The following is a 25,345-nucleotide window of genomic DNA, read 5'->3' on the forward strand; positions in this document are numbered from 1 at the left end:
CACTGGGAAAGCCACAAAACCCCCAATACAGGTACTAGAATTTTTTATTTATTTAACCCCTGACAATTATTTCCTCAATGTCAGCGTGTAGTTCTTTGCACCTTAAACCTGCACATTAAAAGTGTGAATTAGAAAGTCATCCTATGTAAACTATCCGCGGATGTGACATTTGAAGTCTATCAGAATCCCACAGAGTGGTTGTGATGATAGAAAAATCCTGCAGATAAAATCCAGGTGACAGCTACGCCAAGGACGAACTGGTTCCCATCTCAGGAACGACCCAGTCACATCAGCCCTGGGAGCTGGCACCCTGAGTAACAGGTCCAAGGGGAAAGGACGGGAGGGGCCTGGAGACTCCAGGTGGGGAGGCCTGAGTCCCGAGTCCTGAGTGATTGGGGGGGGGGGGGGAGCAGGAATCAGGGGACACGAGCAGGGCAGGGCCTGGCCGTCTGGAAAGGGATTGAAAAGGGCCCCAAGGGGAGACTGACCACTCTGCTAACACGCACAGAGAGGCCATGAAGGCAGCAAACACCAGGTTTCCTATTTTCACAACAATCAATTATAAATACTAGGGCTTTGTTTTCCTGATAAAATGCCACCTTCCATGAAGGGGGTGCTCACCACAGGCTCCCTTCTAAGGAGGGGTGTGGTCTCAGCCAAGGTGTTCCCACTTCATCGTGTGCTTGCGCAGCAGTGACAGTGACAGGTCCACGTGGCTGGCTGCATCCTATGCCGTGGGCCCGGTGGACCCGCTTCCCGCTTCCCGCACACAGGGGAGGGGACCGCTGCCCACACAGACTCCGTAAGAAAAGCCACCCTGGCTGGGTCCTCGGAGGCTCCCTGGGGGCGGCCTCAGCTCCGGGCCTGGCCCTCCAGCCAGCCCACGGCCTGCTTCAGGTCCTGCACCACGAGGTCCACCTCCGCCCGGGTGGTGCTGCGGCCCACACTGAGCCGTAGCGCGTTCCTGGCCACGTCGAAGGGGATGCCGCAGCTCAGCAGCACTGGGGACGGCCTGTAGGGGCAAGAGACCAGCATTAGCCATCACAGAGAAAGGACAGGGAGGGGACATGGCCCCTGCTGCTCCTGGCCAGCTCCCCAGCCGCCTCTGCCGACACACCCCGAGCCCACCCGTCCTCCAGGTCTAGCTCCAAAGCCTCCCTGGTCCTCTGGGCCTGGGGCCTCTCCTTCATGGTCAGTACTGTGGCTCTCCTGGAACAGACTCTCTGCCCCCAGCACGGACAGACCCAGCTGCTGGGATGCAGAGATTCCAGGTCTCAGAGGAAACTCCCAGGCAGACAGACAGACACACACACACACGAGGTGGAGCGTCTGGCATCCACATAGTGTTTGTTGTGGCTACTGGGAAAGCCACAAAACCCCCAATACAAGTACGAGAATTTTTTATTTATTTAACCCCTGACAATTGTTTCCTCAATGTCAGCATGTAGCTCTTTGCACCTTAAACCCGCACATTAAAAGTGTGAATTAGGAAGTCATCCTATGTAAACTATCCGCAGACGGGACATTTGAAGTCTATCAGAATCCCAGCCTGTTCTGGGTTTTTCTCAGCACACGGCACAGGGCTTGGCACACACGGGTCCAGCCCACAGTTATGGACAGAGGCGGCTCTGAGGCTGGGCCGTGTGAGGCTCGTGGGGGTCCTCAAATCCCTAAGCAGGGTCCGCCTTTGCCTGCCACCCATAGCCAGGGACCCAAACAGCATGGCGGCATGGGCTGCTCAGCGCCTGAAACCCTCAGGTCCCTGCTTTCACCACAGGGACGGGTGACGGGTGATCTCATCACCTCCAGCCACCGAGTGTCAGAGCCAGAGGCCCTGCAGCCGACCCTGTCACAGGTGAGAGCAGGACCAGGCTGGGCAGTGACAGCTACAGCTCTTGGCCGCCCTCCCCTGGGTGGGTGACCCCTGTTCTATTCCAGGAGGCACCACCACAGGGGCTCCAGCCCCACCCACAGGGCAGGGAGCACCTGCCTCCACCCCGCCCCTCCCGCACTCCCAGGGGCCACTTGGACACTTGTCTCTTCTGAGCTGTGCTGCCAGCTCCTCCCCGCCTGCCCCCTCCACCCCCACCTCCCCATCCACACCTCTGGATTGCAGGCTGCGCCCGCCAGCTTGACCTGCCTCAGTTTCCTCATCTTAGAAATGGGCCACTCAGATTGTCCCCGGGGGTCATGGTGAGCATTCCCTGAGCGATGGCCCCGAGAGCTCACTGAAGGACGGCCTGTGAGCCCTCTGCTCTCCAGGCTGGCCTGGCCTCCCTGCTCCTGACCGTGACTCCAGCTGCCACATCCGGGCTCCGGGCCCTGCCGGCCCTCACGCAGCCCCACCGCTGTAGGGCGCCAAGGCCCCAGGGAGCCCCCTCATCCAGGCCTCAGGGGCTGCTCCTCTGGGAACCCTCTCCTCCCTGTGCTCGCTGACCACACCTGCATCTCTGCTCTCTGGAGGCCCTGGACACTTTGCCCAGCTCCACCCCCACCTCTCACAGCAGCCACACACTGAACCCCTTCTCCTCCTCGGGGCGCCTGGTCCAGGCCATCACCGCCTGCCTGGACCTGCCATCCCATAACCCCTCCTGTGCCTGAAACGCAAACCTGACTGTCACGCCCTTCAGGAGCCCTGTTTTTGAGGATCAAGTGCACGCCCTGCGGCCCGGCCCTGCCCCTCCCTGCCTGACTGCAAGAGCCGTCTGCCCTCCTCTCCTGGTCCAGCCCAGGCCCCGCTTCAGGCTACAGCTCCTACCCTGCCCCTGGGGGCCCGCACAGGGTCACTTTCCGCGTCCCCACCAGGCTGCACAGCTCCCCGAGGTGCCCCGGGGAGCACTTACCGGTCCCCGTGGTCTGAGTGGCACGCGGCCCCCACGCTGGCCAGCAGCATCCTGCACTGCGCCAGCACCACGCGGCCTGGGGAGAGAGCACAGGCCCCTGAGGCGGAGAGTCCTGGCCGGGCCCCCAGCGCAGGTGAAGCCAGAGGCGCACCCTCCCTTTCAGGGGCAGGTGACAATAAATGAGAGTCTCCGTCACCTTCACATTAACACAGGTGGTCAGTGACACACAGTCTGCCCCAGGAGAAGCGGGCGGGGTAGCAGGAGCGTAGCTTTCACAGCAACAGGCCTGGAGACGAGGACACGGCCGCCTGTCCCCTCCCTCGGAGCAAGCAGCCCGGGGTCTCACTAGGGCAGCCCGATGCTGCTCAGGCTTCTCCGCGGTGCAGACACGCGGCCCCTTCTCTACAACCCAGGACCACAAACAAGCAGCGGCCTCTTCTCCCAAGAAGCAGATGTGCTCTGTAGATGTGGCTGTGGGGCCCCCACCCCCATTCTCCTCCCAGTGACACACAGCAGGCTGCCCCGCCCTGGACTGGGCTTGGGGCCCCAGGGCCTGGGAATGTGACAATCCCGACCATCTTAACAGATTCCGGCAGGGGAGGGGCTGTCCCAGGGACAGAGGAACCCCGAGGACTTGCACTTGTCCCCACGCTCAGCCAGGTTTCGAGTCGGCCGCCCCTACCTGCCCTTGACCCTTAAAACATCCTGTGAAATTTGCTGGAAAACAAGGCCCACCTGGCCTACGACGCAGTTCATTTCACCTCCTTCCCTAACAGGTTTCAGGAGCGTCCTGGGCCCTGGACACCGAACAGTCAGGGAGACAGAAGGCGACAGAGCCCAGGCCACGGCTGACAGGACAGCTGCTGTCCCCTTGGCAAGTGACCCCACAGCGCAGCCTGGCCCGCGCCCACCACCCCACAGAGACCAGCAGGAGGCAGCCATCACCTTGGAGCTGGGGTCCCCGGAAGGAGAAGTTACATGTGTTGGGGAGTCGCTCGGCCCCTGGAAACCGGCTGTTCAGATGGATTTTCTTCTCACCGAATTCGGCCTGAGAATCAATGAAATGCTCAGTGACGGCTCCAAACACCCTCCTGCCCACCCCCCCCCCCGCCAACTGCCTGAACTTCAGGCTTTTCTGGGAAACAAAACCTCCACAGAAAGTAATTCTTATCGGGAGGCACCTACCTGACTGACCGTGGGAAGGGAGGCCAGCTAGGAGGTAGCAGCGAACACGCACCTACACCCAGTGACGACAGGCCCATCTCCGGCGTTTTGTCCGGAGTCCGGGAAACAACCCGCCGGGCCTGCTCCCTCTCTGCGTTTCTGACTCTGGCTCACATCTCGTCATTTAATTCTTCGCTCAAGACCTTGCTGGTTCCCAGGGCCCGGCCCCGGGCTCCAGTCAACACGCTGCCTCGGTCGGTACAAGCAAAGCCCTCACCCTCCTGCTCCGGGCCGGGTCCCTGTGCTCTGCCCCTGGCGGGAGACGAGGCCCCGCGCCCCCGCGCCCCGGCGCCCCGCTCACCGCCAGCCTCTCCTCCAGGTAGTCGCGCACATCCCTCATGTGGGCCGCATAGGCCTCGCAGTTCTCCGTCACCAGCTCGGCGGCCTGGGGACACGAGGTGGCAACGTGAGAAAGCCCCTGCGGCCGGGAAGCGAAGGCAGTGGCGAGCTCGGCGCCGCAGAGGTAACTCCTTGTGACAGACAGGGCGCGTTCCTGTTAGAACACAGGGCTCGCGGGCGACCCTGTCACGGTCGTGGTCAGTGCCTGGAGCATGGTCCCCACGCCTGATCCACAGGGTTTTTCTCACATCCGTCTGCTTACTGGGATCGTGCATGTGATCTCCCCAAAGTGCTGGACGCCTGGCAAAGCCGCAGGGGACGCTGACCGCGAGAACAGGAAACACACTCATCTCCCCAGACCAGCCAGTCCCCGTTGCTGTTGTAGTGTTTGGTCTCTGCCCCCGTCCCGTTCCGTCCCTGACACAGGGCTCCCAAATCCCTTGGAATCTCCCGGGTGACAGGAATGTCTTTTGTTTCAATGAGGCCACTGTGGATGGGCTCCTGAGTGGCGGCTGGGCACCAAAGACCAGGCCATGACAGAAGCCTGGGACTTCAGCACCCCTCTTCTCCAGACAGGGGGGGCTGGAAACGGGGTCAATGCCCAGTGGAAGCCCACGAAAGCCCTGGTAGTATGGGGTTGGGAGCGCTTCCCGGTTGGTGGACACTGGGGACTGGGGGTGGCGCCCAGAGGAGTGGAGGCCCAGCCTCCCCTGCATTTACCATGTCCTTGTATAATAAACCAGGATCTAGCGAGTCAATATCTGAGTTCCGTGAGCCCCTTGACCAAATGAATCAAACCTGAGGGGTCAGGGAAACCCTGAGTTTACAGCCCGTTGGTCAGAAGCCTGGGTGACAACCTGAACTCAGGACTAGAGTCTGAAGTGTGGGGGCCTCATGGGACTGAGCCCCAGTCTGCGGACCTGAGCTACCTCCGGGGGCAGCGCTAGAACTGAGTGAAGCCGCAGGATACCCAGGTGTCACGGAGAGCCACTGGGTGTGTGAAGCGCCCGCCTCGGTGTCAGGGGTGCAGAGCACGGCAGCTGTGTGACAGGAAAGGGCCCGGGAGGAAGGCACCTCCCAGGGTCCCCACTTACCTTCCCGAGGCCGGCGATCATGGGGGTGTTCTCCGTCCTGTAAGACAAGGGAGTCCATCCAGTGTCCATGCAAAGCAACTGACAAACGTCCCAGGGAGGAATCCCATCCACGTGAAAGTCATGTTCAAAAAAGACAAAATCACACCAACATCCTCCGTAAACGAGATCCATGGGGTCGCCTCGATGGCAGCTACCGCCCCCAAACCTCCTGCACTTTACTGTCCTGCCCAGTGGTGGCTGGCAGGGCCCACGGTGGGCAGTCTGCAGACCTAGAGCCTGCCCCCTGGTCCCCGCCGCCAGCCCGGCGAGGGTCCGAGCTCTTCCCACCACTGCTCCCTCAGCCGCAGGTGCAGCGAAGCCTCTCGAGCGCAGAACGGGGTGAGCTGTTCCTGGAGATTCGGGGCGCAGAGGGCGTGGCACGTGTGTGTGCGCTCGGGCATGGGGCGCGAGAACCGCCAGGCCACCCACTGGTCCAGGAAGCTGAGACAGAACTCACTCTGCTTCAGGACAAACGTTCCCTCGCTCTCGGTTTGGCTAAATCACGTTTTCTTAGGCCCAGGGAGCTGGCAGCTGCTTCAGTGCACTTCCCCCTCTCGGTAAGGCGTCAGTTTTGCTCTGGCCGATTTCAAGATGTTTCTTTGTCTCTCGTCTTCAGAAGTTTATCACATGTTGTGACACGGATTCTGTAGTTTGTCCTGTCTGGGGTTTGCTCAGCTTCTTAAACGTGGTAAGTTTCCAGCCGTTATTTCGAGTCCTTTCCAGTCCCCCTTGCTCTCCTCCTGGGGCTTCACCGAAATGCACCAAGACCCTTGTTACAGTCACACGGGTCCCCGAGGTGCTTCAATTTCCCCCACTATTTCTTTTCTGTTGTTTAGACGGGACAGTTCCACTTACTCCTCTCCCTTTGGGCTCATCGACTCTTCCCTCTGTCCCCCATTCTGCTGCACAGCCCGTCCACTGAGCTTTACTTTAGATGCTGCAGCTTTTAGTCGAAAGTTTCCACTTAGTTCTGATGCCAGGCAGGGCTGCCTCGGCCAGGAGGGAGGCTGCGCTGCCACCAAGACAGAGCCACGCCCCAGAGACACAGTCAGAGACCCGCTCACCCGCCGCCTTACCCCGGCCTGAAGCTCCGTTCCTGTCCACCTCCAAACAGCATGGGGTGCAGGGGGGTCTGTTCCCCAAGTCCTCGGACGTACAGTGCTCCGATCCTGGGGCCGTAGAACTGAAGGAGAAGTGAGTCATTACTAAGCAAGGACCATCCGAGGATGCACGCGTGCTGGGTGCTGAGAGGCAGAGAGACTCTGCCACATGCGGGCTCCACCGCATTGCCCCCCCCGCCACTCCCAACACACCAGAGTCAAAGAAGCTCTGGGAGGCGGAGGTGGGTCAGGCTGGACTCCAGTACTGGCAGTGGGGTGGCAGAACCCCCCGCATACGTGGTCAGCTTTGTAAAAGGACAGGGGCTGGAATTGGAGATCACTGAGGGCTTCCTCTGGGTGTGTTTCACATAGAAATTACAAAAGAACTGTAGGTGCCAGGATGCCAGGCCAGAGCCTACCCCCTGAAGCCCAGCCAAGTGCTGTGCCTCAGAGCAGAGCACTGGAGACACCAGGCCCCAGTCACCACCAGAGGGATAGCGACAGCTTCCCCAGGGTCTCCACAGTGAGTGGTTCCCTTTATTCCACCTCAAAGCCGTGTTGCTGAACTAAACCTTTATAACATCAGAAGCCTCACTTTAAACCACAGGAGAGAAAGAGACACTTTCTTGAGGTTTGCATCTCTCATCCTCGAGGGAGGGCTGAGTGGGCTGCTATGGGGGCTGCTGACACCCTCTCTGCTGCGGAGAACAGGTGCCACCTGGCTGTCCCACCTGCAACCCCGATGCCCACCCACTGCCTTGCCTGCCTGTCCCTCTCCTGCCCTGGAAGGGTTGGGTGCCTATTATCCCAGCCATGGCGCTCGTCACATAACATCCTGGCTACCACTGGTCCCCCCTCTGTGAGCTCCTGAGGGCAGTGAGCTGCCGTTAACAGCGTCCCAGGGCCCAGCTCTCAGTGGCACTCAGGTGCCCTGGAGGACAGGTGACTGCAAACTGTGCTGCGGGCTCTGCTCAAAGGTGAACCTCAAGGCCACGCAGCAGTTGCCTCCCCCAGGAGGGCAGGGAGCCCTGCTGTGCACCTTGTGCCCCACGATCGTCAGGAAGTCCACGCCCAGGTCCTCCACGTCCACGCGCCTCTTCCCCAGGGCCTGCGCGGCGTCCGTGTGCAGGAGGACGGCAGGCAGCCCCGAGGCCGCCCGCTCCTGGTTCAGGGCTCTCACTCGCCGGCTGATCTCAGGGATGGGCTGAGGAGGGGAAATAAGGGGCTGAGCGTGTGGCTTGGATCTGACGGAAACTGGATGAAACAAGGAGACATTCACGAGGACAGCCAGTGACGCTAGAGAACAGGAGAGCGAGGGAGAGGAGAGGCCCTGTGGGGAGGCGGACGGACCAGCAGGGCTGCCCTCCCGCCGGGTCTCAGGAAAAGGAAAAGGCGACTCACCATGACAACGCCCGTCTCGTTGTTGGCCAGCATGATGGTCACGAGGCAGGTGGCCGGGCGGATGGCTGCCAGGATGTCGTCAGCCTCTGCTTGCCCGCTCACCTTGGACACGGGGACGAAGGTGACCTCTGAGGGCAAGGGATGTGGAGGAGCCCGAGAAAGAAGACAGAAGGGCCACCATCAGATGGGCCGCAAGAGGATGGACGAGCTCGGAGCCCAGTGAGCCCGGGTTCAGGGCGCATAGCGCAGAGGGCAGGGCGGGCCCGCGGCTCAGGCAGGCAGAGGACTGGCCCTGCGTCCGGGCATCCCGCTTGCATCCAGCAAGTGGGGGCACCTATGCCCAAGACAGGAGGGGTAGGCCCCGGGGCTTACAGACAAATGCTCATGATGTCATCATCACAGTGCCAAATGTTCATCAACTGATGAACAGATGAATGAAACTCGAACGTGATTCACACAGAATGAGACTTATTCATCCGTGGAAAGGGATTAAGTGCTGGCACGTGCTACCACACGGATGAGCCTGAAAACATCATGCTGAGAGAAGCCAGGCACAGAGGACCACATATTACACAATTCCACCTGTGTGACAGTCCAGGTCAGGGAGGCTGCTAGAGACGGAAGGCAGGTTAGTGGTGCCCGGGGCTGAGGGGAATGGAGGAGAGCTGACAGATACGAGGTTTCGGCTATGGTGATGGTCACACAACTCTGTGAGGACACTAAAAACCATCGAATTGCATAGTTTAAAGGGTGACCTGTATGGTGTGTGAATGTCATCTTCTCCATAGGGCTGAAATGGAGGTTATGTTTGTAAGTGACTATTAAATTGGAAGTAATTAAAACGAAATGCTAACCACAAGAAACACTCCAGGTCAGCTTGAGTGGACAGGACTGGGGGCCACTTTACATTGTACTTTACATGCCCGGCCGGGTGTGGCTCAGCGGCTGAGCGTCGACCTAGCATCCAGGTGATCCGGGTTAGATTCCCGGTCGGGGCACATGCCTGGGTTGCGGGCTACAGCCGATCAGTGACTCTCTCATCATTGATGTTTCTAGCTCTCTCCCTCTCCTTTCCTCTCTCTGAAATCAATAAAGATATATTTAAAAAATAAATAAATAAATAAAATAAAATACATTGTACTTTACACCTTCCTATTATGCTTAAATTGTTTCCGTCAAGTCACATTTGTACTTAGTAACAATTTGTATAATTTTAAACAAGAGGTTAAATGCAACAGTAACTAATAACAATGTATATACTAAGTTGCCCTTCCCTGTGAGAGACAGAGAAAAAGGCAGCAGGGCTACAAGGGACAACTTGATGAGAAAGTGAGACCTGGCTTCTGTCTGTTTCCTTTCCGTAATTAAACGGGTGCCTTCAGGTAGGACCAGGAAGAGGGCACCGTTCCAATCATCACAGGAAAACCAACACAAAGGCCTCCTGGTCGACCCAGCAGTTTGTTCTGTCACAGCCCTTTGTCTTTAGGACAGAACTGCTTTCCCTGATCAGCCCCCCGTTTCCAGGCGGATTCAACAGGAAAGCTGACACCAAGAAGAAATAATTTCTTACGTAAAGGAGACTTAACCTTGGCTGTCTTGGGGAAAAAAGGCTCTTAGTTCTCAAAAGACATCGTTTTCCACCCGTCTCAAGACCTCCCATCACAGGAAAAGTGGAAGGACCAGTCTTTTCTGTGTGACATCAACAGGGCCACCGTCACTGCAGGCCAAGCCCGACTCATCCCTCGGACTGCCTGGCACTGCCTGCGGGGAGGCCGGGCCACCCTCCCCCAGCCTCCCTGAGAGCGCCTAGTTCTTACCCCGGAAGGTGATGCCTATTTGATCTTCTCATATCAGAAGGAGAGGAAGCCAAGGTTTAGTTATTAAAGTCAAACAGTGAAAAGCACGTTTAGTGTTTCATAGACAAGCTTTTTAAAATATTCATTGTGTGCAAGGGTCTGAGATATCACTCGGGAACACCAATGACCGGCTGACTCCTGATTGTCACTTTTTCCTGACGCCCAGGTGGCAGCCTAGAGGGATGGCTGTATCCCCTGCACCTGAGGACAGCCAGGAAGCCCAGGTGCGGGAAGGTGACGACTCACTGAGTCTCCGGGGCCGCTCGCCACTGAAGCAGTCCCTCAGGGTCAGCAGAGCTGTCCCCGAGGCAGTCCAGCCAGGCTGGGCACTCACCGGCCACTTGCTCCCCCACCATGTGCTCCAGGGGCAGACGGATGGAGTCATGCTCCACGGTGCAGGTGACGATGTGGGGCTTGGCCCCCTCTGCTGGGCTGGGATGCTTGGCCGTGCCCCCCTTTGAGGCATCACTTTTGTGGAAATGCCTCACCACCGAGTGGATCACCAAATTGTTGGCCTGCAGGGACACAGCAAACAGTCAATCCCTGAGCTGCACCCTTTGAAGGGCCCACAAGCAAATATTTGGGGGTTTTAAACTTTCAAGACCTTCAGAGCTCATTCCTGGTCAGTTATGCCTGTTTTGCATAATTATGGATGCATAAGCAACTTAGGCATGTTTAAACTTTATACATCTGTCAAAAAGGGAAATTTTGCCCAGGCCCACTGCTGGTGGAAACCCATCCTTCTGTTCAGGGCCCTGGGGCATCTCTATCAGAAACTCTGGCCCAGCCAGTCTATTTCCAGGACTTGGTCCTACAGCTGCACCTGCACAGAAGCCAAATGACGGAGGTGAAGATTATTTACTGTAGTGCTGTTTGCAACAGAACCTCGGGAAGGCCTTTGATGTGTATTGATGATGGGACTTGTTAAATAAATTACGCAACACTGCTCAATGGAACAGCGAGCAGATGCAAGCACACCGAGGGGGCGCTGTGTGGCGGATACCAAAGGATCGACACACTCGCTGAACCTAAGAAGGCAGCTGACACTACAGAGAGCATCTCACAAGTGCTTCCCCACAGGGTGGCACTTACTTCGAGGTCCCAGGTCACATTCTCACAGAAACACAGCTGCCCACACAGCAATTCTGCAGAAAAGAGGGCATCCTGGGCTCAGCATGGCTGGGGTGCCCTGCAGTCCCATCTCAGGGGTCTGGGCCTGCACAGCATAGGTCACCGTGGATGGCAGTGTGAAGATGACCCCACAGACTGTGCCGAGAGGGAGACGTCCAGGCCCCTCCCACCTGCCACCTCCAGGGCAGGTGGCTGCTGATGGGCACAGGCGCTCCGGTGTTTCCTCGTGGACTCTGGCTCCTGGGGGGCTGAGATCTTCTCACGTGGGAACCGCCCGGCCTCCCCACTGTGAGGTGTGCCTGCAAGTCCCCTGCGTCCTTCTGCTGGGCTAACTGCCTGTGGGTTCCAGAAGCTACGCCGTCACTCTTGTGTTGCAAACACCTTGCCCCGTGTCTAGCTTCCCCTTTAGCTCCCTCACCTAGTTCTCTGATGGACCAAAGTTTGCTTTGTGCTGGTGGAAGAATTTACTGATCTTTGCCGCTGTGGTTAGTGCTCTTCTTTCTGTGAACACACAGTTGTCCAGCACCAGTCACTAGGGATCATTCTTCCTGCAGCTCGGCTCTCTCAGCCACGTGTGACGATCACAAACTCTGCCGTCCAAGCCAGAAACATTCACGAATAGGAGGCGCCATTAAAATCACTCCGGGACAATAGGCGTATCCTCGGACTGTCCTGAGAAGAGCAGGACGGGTGGCCACCCAGTCACATGGCGAGTACCTGCACATGCAGGGCCAGGTCTGGTCTGTCGTCAACCCTTGCTGAGAACACCTGCCCTGAGTCGAGCTGCCCTGAGTCCAGGTGCCCTGAGACCAGCTGCCCCGAGACCACCTGCCCTGAGACCACCTGCCCCGAGATCACCTGCTCTGAGTCCACCTGCCCCGAGACCAGCTGCCCTGAGACCACCACTGTAGTCAGCTGTTTCCCAAGGGCAGAGCCGTCGTTTCCCTGGGTTCCTAATCTCCAGGAAGCCTGTTTTTATCCACATGAATTAGTTTGTGAGATTCCACGGAAAATGTGTCAGAACTGCGACTGAGGCTGCATTAAGTCCACAGAGCAACTTGGAAGGAGCCAATGTGTTTAGTGCTGAGTCTTTCGCTCTGAGTATGGTATTTCGCTCCATTTGTTCAGACCTTGCCTGACGGCTCTCGGTACCATTCTATTACTTTCCTGGTGGGGGGGTGTCTCGCACAGTATTTTTCACTAGATTTATTTCCTAAATATTTGACATGATCTGGTGCTCTGGTAAACACCCGTCCTGTTGCTGGTACATAAAAATACAATTGATTTTTCTATGTCATCACTTGGCTAAATTGTCTTATGAACTCAACGAGGCAGCTGCAGATTCCTTCAGGTTTCTGAGTGGACAGTCACCCCCACTCTCCAACTGATGGCCACTGAGTCTTCCCTTTGGAACAGAAGAGATGCTGAGTATCACTAACTGAGCAGTGGCCTTGACACCATCACACTGTTGAGTATCTTCCATCAGTTTAAAGAGAAGAAGACTGGGTCAGACCTCACACTCTCAATATGGGAAAGTGCGCAGCAGGGAGTCAGAGGGCTGATTCCAGGGTGAAGGAAGGGGACACACTCTTTACTGAGACAGCGAGCGGAGCATGTTCATTCACACAGGATGTTACGTTACGAACGTCCTGTCAGGCACCTGGAGTTACTTACTCGTTAATTATATCAAGCTTAATTTATAAAACATCAAGATCAAACTTTATTCTCTCTCTGAAAAAAAATCACTGAGAAGGAGCCACCTTCTGTCTCTTGTTAAAACGTACAGCTGGGGGGGTGAGACTTTGGAAACCTTACCTCGGTGCCCCCAGACGTGAACACGATGTCCTGAGTCGACCCCCCTACCATCTTGGCCAGGCTTTCCCGAGCTGCACCGATGATGTCCTTGGCCTTCTGACCTGAGAGACCAACACGGACATTCATTAACGTTGCTTCACCAAGTGTAATCGAGACGTTTAAAGAATAAGCAGCCAGCCCGGCCGGGCATGGCTCAGCGGTTGAGCGTCGACCTGGGATCCAGGCGATTGGGGTTCGATTCCCGGTCAGGGCACATGCCCGGGTTGCGGGCTCGATCAATGACTCTCTCATCATTGATGTTTCTGTCTCTCTCTCTCTCCCTCTCTTTTCCTCTCTCTGAAATCAATAAAGATATATTTGGGGGAAAAAAAAATTTAAATAAGCAGCCAGAAGGAGTGAGGATCTGAGAGGGGAAAATCTAAAGCGAAGCTTGTCTCACCAGGGTGGGCGTGATGACCTGCTGCCTCCTAGAAATACCTGGCACAGGGCAGCAGCGAGGTGTCAGCGGACCAGGGACTAGGACTGAGATCCCAGGAACCCAGTGAGGGCCGGAGACAAACACGGCAGGAAGCCTGGGGACCCCAAATCCCCAAGACAGGCTTTTCTTCTCGTGGAGGCTGGAGAGGGGTGGCTGCGCCATCGGCCTCGTCTCCCGCCCATCGAGACAGAACAAAAGGGTAGAACAATTGGCTTAAGATCCCGCTGCAAAATCAACATTAGCGACACTAGAACTCTCGACTCCTCAGCAGGAAGTCCAATGCACTACCTCACACTGTAGCCCCAGGCAGCTGGGAGGCCCTGCCTCAGGGGACACCTGCTTTCAGACAGGGACCCGCAGCCCAGCTGTCACCCAGGTTCACTGGCTCGCAGGAAGTCGGGAACCAAACTCAGGAGCAGAGAAGGGAAGGCTCCAGGGTGGCAATCCTGCAAACTGCAATGACCATTCTTGCTTAAGTGGTCTACAAACCAGCAGTCTCCAAACTTTTTTTAACTGTTCAGTCCTATTTGCCAAAAACAAAAACAAAAAATCCCACAAAACTTGAGCAGGCACCATTACATATATAATAAAACATACATAAAAAATAGAAATGTAAAAAGAAGTGGTAAAAATAAATGTACAAAGTAGCCACACCCTCCGTAAGACTACCACAGACTTTCATATAAGCGGTGACCAACCATGGTGTTTAGGGAACCTAGTCACTTCCATCAGAGACTCAGGAAAGACTCAGGCACACAGGGGTGACAAAGGGGCCCCAGGGGGGTCTGTGTGTGATGGAAATGTGAACACGGTGACAGCTCCAGGGGTATACACATGTGTCACAAGCTATAAAACAGTGGCTTTAAGTCTGCAGTTTAGTGTGTTGATTACACGGCAATAAAGCTGTCGAAGGGGCGGGGCTTGCAGCCAGGAGGCCCGCTACTGACGCCAAGAAACCATGTCCTCCGCCCACGCCCACGGGGGAAACTGCTGCAAACAACCCTCGGTTATTCTTTTCATTTACTTATAATTTATATTGTCAAAAAGGACCTAATACCACTTGAAACAAAATTGCAAAGTCAAGGAGCTCAGCTCCTGCATTACACAATGTTCTCAGCAGACACGTGCATATTTAGGAGAGAGGCCTCAGGCTGCCTACAACTCACTTTCAAACGATTCAGAAAAATTATATAAATGTCTAGCACTGTGCTGTAGCCCCGAAACTAATATAATATTGTATGTCAACTGTAAGTGAAAAAAAAAGACTCAGAAAAAAAATGGGTCTGTGTTAATAATTGGCAAATCCAGGGAAAGGAAACACAGGCGTTCATGATCCTCTTATTTCAACTTTTCTACAGATAAGGCATTTTCCAAAATAAAACTTTGGCAGAGAAGTTAAAAACCAAACAAACCTTGATATACAGTTAACCCTTTGAACAACACAGTGGTTCAGGCTGCACCCCACCCCCCCGCCCCCATACAGTCAAAAATCTTCACCTAACTTTCGACTCCAGAGGCTACTGGACGTGAACATTGCGACAGACCTGGTATGGAGGGGGGGGCAGCCGCCCTCTATTTGGCCTCACTTTACAGAGCTTTGCAAACAGGTACAACAATGCCATTCTTCTCAGCAAATTTGTTTTTTGTATTAGAAAACAGTTTACGTTTCATTAAAAAGTTGACAGAATGGATTTATTAGCATTTAATTGTTCTTCCTATTCCCGAGTTTAATACATCATAAAAGTCCGATTTTAATAGAGGAAAGATTAGGGACAAGGTTCAGCCAGAAAACACGACTCCCAGATAAACCCACAAATACGCCGCCGAGTGACTAGAGCCTGCATCGGAAAGTGCTTCAGTTATCACGCTGCCCGGCTCTTTACAGTAAGTGGGGAAGAAAGCCCACTACAGCCCCAAAGCTGCACCCGGCCAACCCCAGGGCAGGGTCTGTTGGAAAGTCATTTCCCGTCATTGTAACCCACAGTCAAGATAGTTTATCTTAATTACCCCCAATAAACATTAGACCAGAAAGGTGCCATTTAGCTCACCTCCTGAAAAACACTACCTAACTCCACTGTAGAACTAGTGCTTTTAAGCAAATTGTTTTCCAAAGTTTCCAATCTAATGCTCTGCATCAGTGATTTTTCAACCCGTGTGCCACAAGAATTTTTAAAATGTGCATTACCTGACAGCTTAGTCAGGGGCACTGGCCTCTTTCCCCTTAGATTGTCAAAAAAATATGACAACAGCCAACACAACAGCCGCCTGCTGTGAATGCCTGTCTTGAACGATAAATATATAGGTCATATAATAGAGCTGCATCTTACTGGTCACGTCGCACAATAAGGTTGCGACTGGTTGGTTAGTTCTTGGTACGAGAAATCCTTATATAAATACAGGCACCTGATTTTTTTAAAAAGTCACTTTGGAGCAAAAAGGTAGGTAACCATTATCATTATTATTATTATTTGGTACATCAATCAAAATTATACCATTTTTTTGTCAGATTGGCAAAAAATATATTTTTTGGTTTGCCACAGAATTTTAGTAATTACTTTATGTGCCATGAGATAAAAAAGGTTGAAAATCACTACTCTACATTAAAACAAGAATAAATGAGAAATGGGCCAGGATTATATTTGATCCTGATGATTTAAAAGATCTACTTTGCAAGGATCAACTGAGACAGGTATGTGAGCGGGTTTTAGTAGGTACAGTTATTACCAATAACTCTATTTTAATAAGACATCCTGTTCACCTGAGAAAGGGGGACAGGAGCATATATTAAAGATTAAAGACTGTGGTATCAACAAGGCCCACTGTACCAAGGTGGACTTCTCGGAAAAAAACTACCAAGAATTACAGCTAGACTCGTTCACAGAAAATCTATTCAAAATCGAGCGCTCCCACGTGGTGTCCAGTTTCTGAGAGCCGCTGCCCCATATCTGCCATCTGTGTACATCTCCTAGAGTTACCTGCTGGGTAAGGGCTGCTGGGATTTCCCCAGGCGTCCCGCATGGCCTCGGTCACGGCCCGGATGACCTCTGGATCCAGTGGGGTGGTTGCGTTATAGTCCATGTAAACTCTCCTGGAGGAAAGAAAAGGAGAGGGGGTGTGAGTCGCAGCTGCCGAGGCCCGTCACATCACCAGGAGCTCTATTCACACCTCTTCCCACCCCTGGTGGTCCGTGGGGCCTACACCGCCCACCCAGCTGCCAGGCTGCTATCCGGTCAGGTCCACACCAGCCCAGGGAGCCCCTTGTCCCGAGGGCTCTTCCCCACTTGCTTCTACAACTTCCCCAGCGCTCGGTGAAGGCTGAGGCTGGGGTGAGCCCGGCACCCATCCCTCCCTCTTTGCTTTCCCCAGGAGGCAGGTCTCCCTTGGGCAGGCCTGCTGCTCCTCCCCTTGGACTTCTGGGTTTCTTTGCCCAGAATGACCAAGCCCTTAACGCATCATGAGACTGGAGCACCTGGGTGGTATGTGCGGGCGTGGTCGGGACTGGTCTCCGCTTCGAAGTGCACAGCAGGGCCGTTTCTTTTCCCTGATACAAACCAGGCCCAAGCCCGGAGACCGCGAGACGGTGGGCTTACAACTCACCCTCGAGAACGCAGGGCTGACAGCCTGGTGCTTGTTTTTTGAACCACAAGTGTTTTAATGCAGCATCTTGTCTGTAAGCTGCTCAAAGCCACCTGGTTAGGTACAGGCTTTGGGCAGTATGGCCGGCCGCCCTTGGCCGCTCCAGCACCGGCCGCCTGTTCCTGCTGCGGCCTAAGGCTGCAGGCGCCCCAGCTCTGCCCGCACGTCCCCTGAGTGTCCCAGGGCTCCCCAGGACCAATGTCCTGGAGCGAGGAGCGACCCCGGCTTTCCACCTGCTGCCTGGCTGGCCTGTGGCTGGCGTTTCCGAGGAACACTTGGTACATTACAGGTCACTCTGCTCCATCGCCTGCTCCTTCCCTAAAGTGCCACCAATACTAGGGACGAGCTCAACTAGCAGCCTCAGGACCAAGAGGCAGGAGGCTTCCGGGGGGACACGGTCCCAGCTCCCGCTGCCGGGCCAGCCGGAGCCGCCTCGGACGGCGCCGCTCGGGGGGCTCCTCCGGAGGGTTCCCCCAAACAGGACTGAACGCGTCCCGACGGCGGGCAGACCTGCGGCCTGGAAGTGCCTCCCGGGGTCCAGCCCGCTTCCCAGGGGCGCGGGCCAGCGGCCGGGGGGCGCCCGCGTCCAGCACCCCTCCCAGCGCGCGCCCCGCGCCCCCTCCCGCGCTCGCCAGCCCTCCCCGCGCCGCCCCCTCCACGCAGGCGCCGGGATTCCTCTGCAGCGCGGCTCAGCGACTCCGCTCTCGGCGCTAACCCCGGGACACCCCGCACCCTCAGAAACGTCCCCCGCGCTTCCTGGGGCTGGAGCCCTCACCCGCGGGCTCCCGGGGCCTCTGCAGCTGCGGGTCCCTCGCTCGTCCCGCGAGCGGGGCCCAGACCCCGCGTCCCCTCGGGGAGCCCTTCCCCGACCAGGCCGCGCCCGCGGCCGGCCGGCCGGCGCCGCAGCCCGCGCGGGGCTCCTCTCCGCCTCCACCTCCCGGGAGGATCTGGCCGACCCCCGCCCCGCGGCGCCCGGAGGCCTTCCCGGAGGAGGGGGCCGGCGGCTGCCCTCGCTTCCCGCGGCAGCGCGCACCTGTCCTGCGGGTTCTCCTCGCGGCCGCCGGGCGGACTCGCCCCACGCGCCCCTGCCGGCCTGCCCGGTGCCGCGGCCGCCGCCATGCCGGCCACCGGCCCGGCCACCGACCACCCGCCCGGCCCCTCAGGCTCGGAGCGCAGGCCCCCGGCTCTGCGGGGGAGGCGGGGCCGCGAGGCCCGGGGCGCGTCCGGATTGGCTGAGTGGCGCGCTCCGGGCCAATCCTCGCGCCCCATCGGGCCAGCCTCCCGGGCGGGGACGGGGTGGAACCTGATTGGCCGCGCGCGGTCAGGTGACGGCTCGGGCCCGGCGGCGCGCGGCACAGGGGCGTGGTCGCCGCCGCGAATCGCTGGCGGGAGCGCGGGAGACCCCCGAGGGTCCGCGGGGCGGGGCTCGCGCTGCACCGGCCCCCCGAGCAGCGGCCGCGCGGGGCTGGCGCCACGCCCCCGCGCCTTCGGGCCGGGTACCGCCCGAGCGCCCTCCGCACGGGTGACGGAGGGGAACCGGCCCCCTCCCGCGCCTGGGCTCGAGGGGTGAGGCTGGAGGCCAGTCGGCCAGGGCGACGTGAGGAGCGCCGAGCAGTGGGCGGGAGCGCGGGAGCGGTGGCCTCGGGTGGGCTCAGGACGTGACGGGGCGGGGGGGGCGGCCAGCGCCCGCGGCCGGGAGGGAGCCGGGCTGGAAGGGCCCGGCCGAGCCGCGGACGTGCTCGGTGCGCCAGCCAAGCGGACAGGCCCAGCATTCGCGCGCCCGGCCGGCCACGAGTCAGTGGTGAGAGCGGTGAGAGGGCAAACGCGCAGGTTCTTGAGAGCCAGCAGCCACCCCGCACAGCTGCCTGGGTTGAACTGAGGCCCGAGCCCGTGCGGGCACCGTTCTAAGCACCTTCCCCGCGTCAGCCTGATCTTGCTGGCACCCTCATCTCGGAGGCCCTGTACCCCCTTCACACAGAAGAGCATCTCGCCCAAGTCCACATGGGTAGTGATAGGGCCAGAATCTGAATTCAGGAAAGCTTTGTGAAGTTTAATTTAAATTGGCTTTTCAGGGACTTGCTCCGGGGGCGGCATCCCCACCCTGGCAGACCCGAAATCAACTGTCACGAGGTTGGTAGGGCACATGGACAGGAACCAGAATGGTTCTTTTGTCCCGGGAGTGGGGAGGGGACCCCCAAGAAGCCACAAAGTCAGGGCCCCACAGCCACTGCCAGGTACCATGGGCCCCACAAGATGCTCATGGCAGTGGGCTGAGCTGAGTGCTGCCTAACAAGCTGCGGTTTCCTTGGACAGAGAGGGGCTGTCCAGTTCTGGGGAAATGCCATTTTTGAGTAACTTGATCCCTGATCAAGCATTTTTCTTATTGATTTCAGAGAGAGGAAGAGAGAGAGATACAACCACCAAGGATGAGAGTCGTCATTGATCAGCTGCCTCCTGCATGCCCAATGGGATCGAGCCTGCAACCCCAGCATGTGCCCTGACTGGGAATCGAATCACAATCTCCTGGATCCTAGGTCAATGCTCAGCCACTGAGCCACGCCGGCCGGGCTGGTGAAGCATTTTTCTATTGTCAAGTATTTTGAGGTTGGAATCCACAGGTACTACCCCTTCCAGCCTGGTCCAGAGAGCAGTCTCCATTTAGCCACAGTGCTGGCACCCTTTCTTCCATCTGCACCGCCACTGGCGACCACCCTGACAGCCCCATGAGGTGTGCGAAGACTCAGATAGGGAACTCATGCCCTGGGTCACAGGGCAGAAATCAGGCATGTGGGTGGGTCTGCTGCTGGCCTCCTGACCCATCTGGCAGAGAGAGGACGGCCTAGTGCTCGGCTCCTGTGACACTGACAAGCTCTAGTGACAACTGCATAAGCTGGGGGGTGGTGAGCACTGTGCATCCTGGACTGGCCTGGTCCCCTCAGATGCCACCATGCCCTTTATCCAGCCCCCTCTTTCCGCTGTATACCAGAGGTGGCTCATGAGCAGGGGCCACCCCCAAGTCTAATGGGCACAATTCCTGATCTCAAACGGGAAGCATGGCCTGTGTCCATCCCCTGCTGACCTCGACACTGACCTCCCAATCAGATTATACTGTAAATCAAGAAAAGCACGCCAGCCTGGGTAGGTGGCAGATGGGGGATCCAGAGATGAGGAGGCTGTCAGTCAACCTGGAGTGTCAGGAAGCATAAGGCAAAACTGTAGGGACATTTATTAGCATTTGAAGTCACAGGTCCAGGGGTCTCTCCTGTGTGCTGACTCTGAGGTCCACCGACCTGACAGAGCATGGCCTATGCTGCTCCAATTCCCGCCCTCCAGGCCCAGGTGGCCACCCCCACGCGGGCTGGAACCACAACTGACTCAAGCCACAGGTGCAGTCTGTGGCATCGGACGTTGTTTGGCTGCTTCCAGAGGTGTCTCTAGTCCCTGGGGAGTGAGGGTCTGGGTCTCTGATAAGCAGCTACCGCCCTTGCGCACTGGCTCTGAGCACATGACCCTCAGAAACAGCCAGCCCCGCTCCTCTGGGTCAAACATGACAAAGGGTGCCCTGTATTTCGTTTTCTCAGATCTTCCAGATCTAGACTCACAGGGTCCTAAAACGTCTTCACCCCACCCGGACCTGAAAGCAAGAACTGGCTTTTGAAAGCCAAATTCTCGCTGCATTTGGACAGAGTGAGTGTGCCTTTCATATTTTCTTTGTATTTCTCTCCAATAATTGCTTGGCCCAACATCTGTCTGCTCTATACAATGAAAATACAAACTGAAGGAGAATAGAAAAAAATAATTAAAGCATTAAATTGTACAAATTACAAATCTGTTCCAAAATATACTTACATTAAATAAAATACGCATTTCGGTAAGAGATCTACAGTGAAGGACTGCATTCTGGGAAGCCTCGGGACAGGCGGGCCGCCGGCCGTGGGAGGAGCTAAGGCCGCGCACCAATCAGTTCGCAGGGGCTCGCGCCGCCCGCGGCCGGCGGGGGGCGCTGCGGCGGGAAGGGGCTGGGGAGCAGCAAGCTGGGTGCCGAGTTCCTCGGCCTCGCCGAGCACCTCCTCGGCCTCGCGGAGCAGGCTCACAAAGTAAACATGGAAGGTAAGCAGACAACGCTAGGCGCAAACACTGGCTGTATTTACGCGGCACCCTCCGGCGGCACGGGCAGTCCGAAGAGGCTCCTCCGGGGGCCGTCGGGACCGCGTGGCCGGCGGGCGGGGGCCGAGCTGCAGCCGCCGCCTGTCACCTCCGTCACCTCGCTGTCATCTCGCGTAGCGCTTGATGAAGTCCTCCACCTTGCTCCGGAAGTCCTCCTGCGGCGGGCGGGGCGAGAGGCGGGGTCAGCGGGGACGCCCCAGCAGGGACCCGCTGAGGCTTCAGCCCCAGCCCCCAGCAGCCAAGGTGGGGGCCCACCAGAGGCCTGCGGAGCTGGCTCCCGCTGGGTGCCCACTGTGTGCACGACACTGCCAGGGGTGCCGAGGGCACGAACACAGCAGCGTGGAGCAGAAGGGACCCAAGATGCTTCGTTTTGCGGGTGGGAGCGAGGCGCGCGCGCCCACGGGGCTGCGCTGAGGTCCCCGCGGCCCCGAGCAAACCCCCACCAGGTCACTTCCAGAGCCTAGGCTCAGGGCCCGCTCCCAGACCCGGTGGGCCCCAGCCGCGTTCGCGTGCTTCGGAAGGACGTGTGCACGGGACATTTACTGCACTGATGTTCGTGGCTGGGAACCCGAGTGCCCACCAGTGGAGCTGCTGTGGAACGGCTTTGGAAGGGAAGGGGCGGCACCTCACGCGCCCACGTGGAGGGGAGGTTAAGAAAGGGACAGGCTGGAGTAATGAACACGATCCCCTGATGTTGGGCCCAAACCAAATGTCTGTGCAGGTCAGAGCTCTGGGAAAGGTGTGAGGGGTACGGAGGCCACTGGGGGCCGGGGGGTGGGGTGGGGTGGGGCGGGGCGCAGAGGACCTCACACTGCCCACTCTCCCTTCTAGACTCTGATGGTGCTACTAAGGTGAAGGAACAGTACACTAGACTGTACTAGGAATTTGCTTCCAATAAAACACGTGTCTCACCTGGGGTCAGACACTACTGAAACCGCTCAAATTCATTATGATGCATCGCTGTAAATTGCTTTAAACCCCAGTCCTGGACCCACCTTTCTCAGTTCCACACTTATCTAATCCAGGGACGTAATTATCTCTACCAAACACACCAGCCAGGACCTTCCTGTCCCCGGCTCACCTTGTCCCTCAGGTGATGCTCCGCAGCCTCGATATTCAGTGGGTCATCGAAGTTCAGGAGATCCTTAAAGAGAGAAAGGCCACGTGAGCAGGGGCAGCGTCAGTCTGTCTCTGCTGCGGAAAGGCTCATGCTATGAGCCAGGCCACTGAAACCAACAGCAAACTGGGGAAGGAAAGCCCGGGAGCTGAGGCGCCCCTCGGAGGCTCTTCTGACAGGAGAGCTCAACGTGTGCCCTGCTCAAAACAGTGATGAAGGGTTGACAGGAAGTGGGGTGACATTTACATGTAACTGTCCAGTTTGGTCAAAATGGAGCAACAGCAGTGCCATTAACTTCTAATGCTATTAGGTAACTGGAGAATTGAAAACCACGCACTGTGAGCTTTCCAAACCAAAGTCCCATTATACTCTCTTTCCTTCATTTTGTGATGAACTGTGCCCGCCTGTGTAAGCCCGTGCTCTCCAGTCTGGCCTTAACTGGTTTCCCTTTATCTTCTAACTCACCCTCACAAGCATCGCTCACCGTAAGGGACGTCTGGAACCCAGCTGCACACAGGGCGGGGCCATTAGCCTGGTGTCCCCTGGCCTGGGGGTGGGGACACCAGCCCCTTTCTGCCTAAGAAAGGCTCTGGGATGGCTACTCCCCCTCCCCACAAGAAACACCAGGGATTTCCAGGGGAGGCCACGCCTGATCTTTATACTGTGTGCTCCTCCTATTAAAAACCACGAGGTAAGGTTTGTCCTATAACAAGTCCCCACTTTCCAAAGCCACAGATGGACCATTGTAAAGACCATATTTCTCCTCAGGGCAAATGCTAAATTTAGGGACTATATTCCTGATTTGGAAGTAAATATGGGTATGACAAAGAAAATATAACAAAGAAATACTGTAAATCTCTGGTCATGTACAATTGGGAAATTAGACTCCAAGTCCTGGAAGTAGGTAGAAATATAAAGTACATCTCAGACAAGACAAAGGCCACACCAGACACACACTCCCTTGTCTTTACCTCACCCCTGACTAGTGAATGCACTGGCTGGGATAACCGTCACAGACTTAATTAGCAATCTGGATGGGTTCTTTAGACTCTGGGAGGTTTGTAGCACTTGTAGGGACGATGACTACACCAGATTTCTTAAAGTAAATAAATAAAAATGCCAAGGAGCCCGCGCTTATTTCCTTCCCCTAATTCCCTGCAGTCCTCGGTCAGAGCCAGTTCAGGCTCAGGGAAACAGGACTGGTTTCAGGACGGTTCCATTGTGATGGCAGATGGTAATGCAGTGTGGGCCCCTGGAAGGGCCCGAGGTGGGCCTGTGCCCTCTGGTTGTGATAGAGGTGTGGCTGCCAGGCGGTTTTAACATCAGGCCCCGCAGCTCCCAAAGTTACACTTCATTCACTTACATGAAAAAGCCAAAAACAGAATCACAGCAAAACGCCCAGGACCAGCAGGAAACCGTACAGATTCTTGGTCCCCTCGGTATTACCTCCCATGGAGATTAAGGGAGGCCCCATATCAGCAAGCAGTGGTTAGCTGCTTTGTTCCAGTTGTCACCTGGTGACATCAGCTCAAAAGGCAAAGGGAGGTGGGGACCTGGAGTCTAATTTTGAGGCTCTGCTGTTCTTTATTTTGCTGAAGACAACAAGCAGCCTATGGCCTCCGATGACAGGATGAGGCCAGCAGCCCCACCTCAGGGTGACGAGCTGGGCTGGTGCAGGTGCATCGCTGCAGGCCAGGAAGCTGTCCCTCCAACAGCCACTGTCCTGTGGGCTGTCCGGATGGGCTCATTTGCAAGGAGGGACCTTAGGTTTTACCAACAGTAGCAGAGTTTTTTCCTCCAAATAAGTTGATTTCTTCTAAAGCTCTTTTATGACTCCAAACTCCAAGAAACACATACTACTATATGAAAACTCCAAATTGCAGCTTTTGGCTGTGCCCATCTTAGCTTCTCCCCCTGCCCCCTCCTGCCCTGCGGCCCTGCTGTGACAAGCTGTTTCCTGAGGACAGTGAACTCCTTTGGCAGCTTGTCACTGGTAGAAGGTCTCAAAGGTTCTGGGTTTGTGAGAAGCCTCAAGGTGGGTGAGCACGCCCTCCTTCACCCAAACCAGCATACCAGGGAGCGAAAAGGGCTGTGGACAGGCCTATGAGAGCAGACAGCTGGGCTGCCGGAGGACCCACCCCCACGTGAGGGGAATGTGGCCACAGACCCAGCCTGGGGAATGGAGATGATCTGCTCCCACCCTGAGTCACCTCCCACGTGTCACTGCAAAGCCCCCAGGGCCAATCTCACTAAAGTGTGACAGGAAAGGGGTCAGTGTGGACGTGGTGCTGTCTTCAGCCCTGTGTCACCCTTATGGGCTAATGCCAGCAGTCAGGGAACCACAGAAGCCTGGGGTTTTGGTCAATATACTTACAGTAAACAAAGAGTTTAATCCCCAAACAACATCCTGGAAAGAGGAAGAAAGAAGAAAACACAATTCAGGCTCTGTGCTCTCTATCTTTCAAATCCACAAGAAATATGTACTGGACCACATCAAAATTCATCTCAGTAGGCTCTGTGTTTCCCAAGCCAGAAATTAAAACGACTTTTCTCATAACCACAGACTCTGGGAAATGCAGATGAGTGCACAGGCAGTGAATGTAAAACCAGAGAACAGAAACGACCCCCTGGTGAGACCCAGGGTGACGATCCAGATCCTGGCTCGTGGTGACAGAGCCCCCAGGCAAGGTCTGCACAGGACACCCCGACCTCACAGCACCACTCACCTGTCACTCCCACCTAGAGTCCGGCCACCTTTAAAATAAACTGTATTTTTGGCATCTGCTGTCTCTTGGGGATCGTAGATAAGCTAATCACCACTGAGTTTTAATAATTTTGCTCTAGTTACTTCAAAATCAAGGGAGACTAATTTTTTTTTTAAATTCTAAGATCAGAAATTTTCATTAAAATACAACTGAAACCCACTTTCTCTCTGGACTGACTTGTGACGTGCGACTCAATCATTGACTCTTTCCGGGCCTTCCTCCTCACGGGCTCAAGGCCTCATGTCTCAGCACTCCTTTACGCTGAGTCTGGGGCCGATCCAAGTGCAGGCTGGGAACACAGCTGCCTGAACCGAGGACAAGGGCACGCGCTCCCTGGGCA

The 25,345-nt window shown here is 56.4% G+C and overlaps 2 protein-coding genes and 1 long non-coding RNA gene across 3 annotated transcripts in view; 1 reads left to right on the plus strand and 2 right to left on the minus strand.

Annotated features, from left to right (window-relative positions):
- Nucleotides 1–26: 26 nt before the first annotated feature.
- On the minus strand, nt 27–18,090 carry SCLY (selenocysteine lyase). Its single transcript, XM_087819481.1, has 12 exons — nt 17,990–18,090; nt 16,296–16,408; nt 12,843–12,943; nt 10,231–10,411; nt 8,041–8,168; nt 7,679–7,843; nt 6,616–6,722; nt 5,501–5,537; nt 4,369–4,452; nt 3,789–3,891; nt 2,844–2,919; nt 27–1,012 (listed from the first exon to the last, which is right to left on the minus strand). The coding sequence occupies exons 1-12, from the start codon at nt 18,073–18,075 to the stop codon at nt 853–855; spliced, it is 1,341 nt and encodes a 446-aa protein (XP_087675607.1). The 5' UTR covers nt 18,076–18,090; the 3' UTR covers nt 27–852.
- Nucleotides 18,091–19,354: 1,264 nt separating this feature from the next.
- Nucleotides 19,355–20,891, plus strand: LOC148092533 (uncharacterized). The gene is made up of 2 exons (XR_015714908.1): nt 19,355–19,574; nt 20,538–20,891. It is a non-coding gene; the product is annotated as an uncharacterized LOC148092533 (long non-coding RNA).
- The window catches only part of UBE2F (ubiquitin conjugating enzyme E2 F (putative)), a 31,341-nt gene continuing 26,733 nt past the window's right edge, over nt 20,738–25,345 (minus strand). Inside the window, exons 8-10 of the mRNA XM_087819484.1 lie at nt 24,615–24,647; nt 22,205–22,267; nt 20,738–21,278 (exon numbers count right to left, since the gene is read on the minus strand). Coding sequence (XP_087675610.1) covers nt 21,228–21,278; nt 22,205–22,267; nt 24,615–24,647 — 147 coding nt within the window. The 3' untranslated portion in view covers nt 20,738–21,227. The remainder of the gene's footprint in view (nt 21,279–22,204; nt 22,268–24,614; nt 24,648–25,345) is intronic.

The sequence above is a fragment of the Miniopterus natalensis genome, chromosome 8, assembly GCF_054644295.1.
Source record: "Miniopterus natalensis isolate mMinNat1 chromosome 8, mMinNat1.hap1, whole genome shotgun sequence".
Lineage (NCBI taxonomy): Eukaryota > Metazoa > Chordata > Mammalia > Chiroptera > Miniopteridae > Miniopterus > Miniopterus natalensis.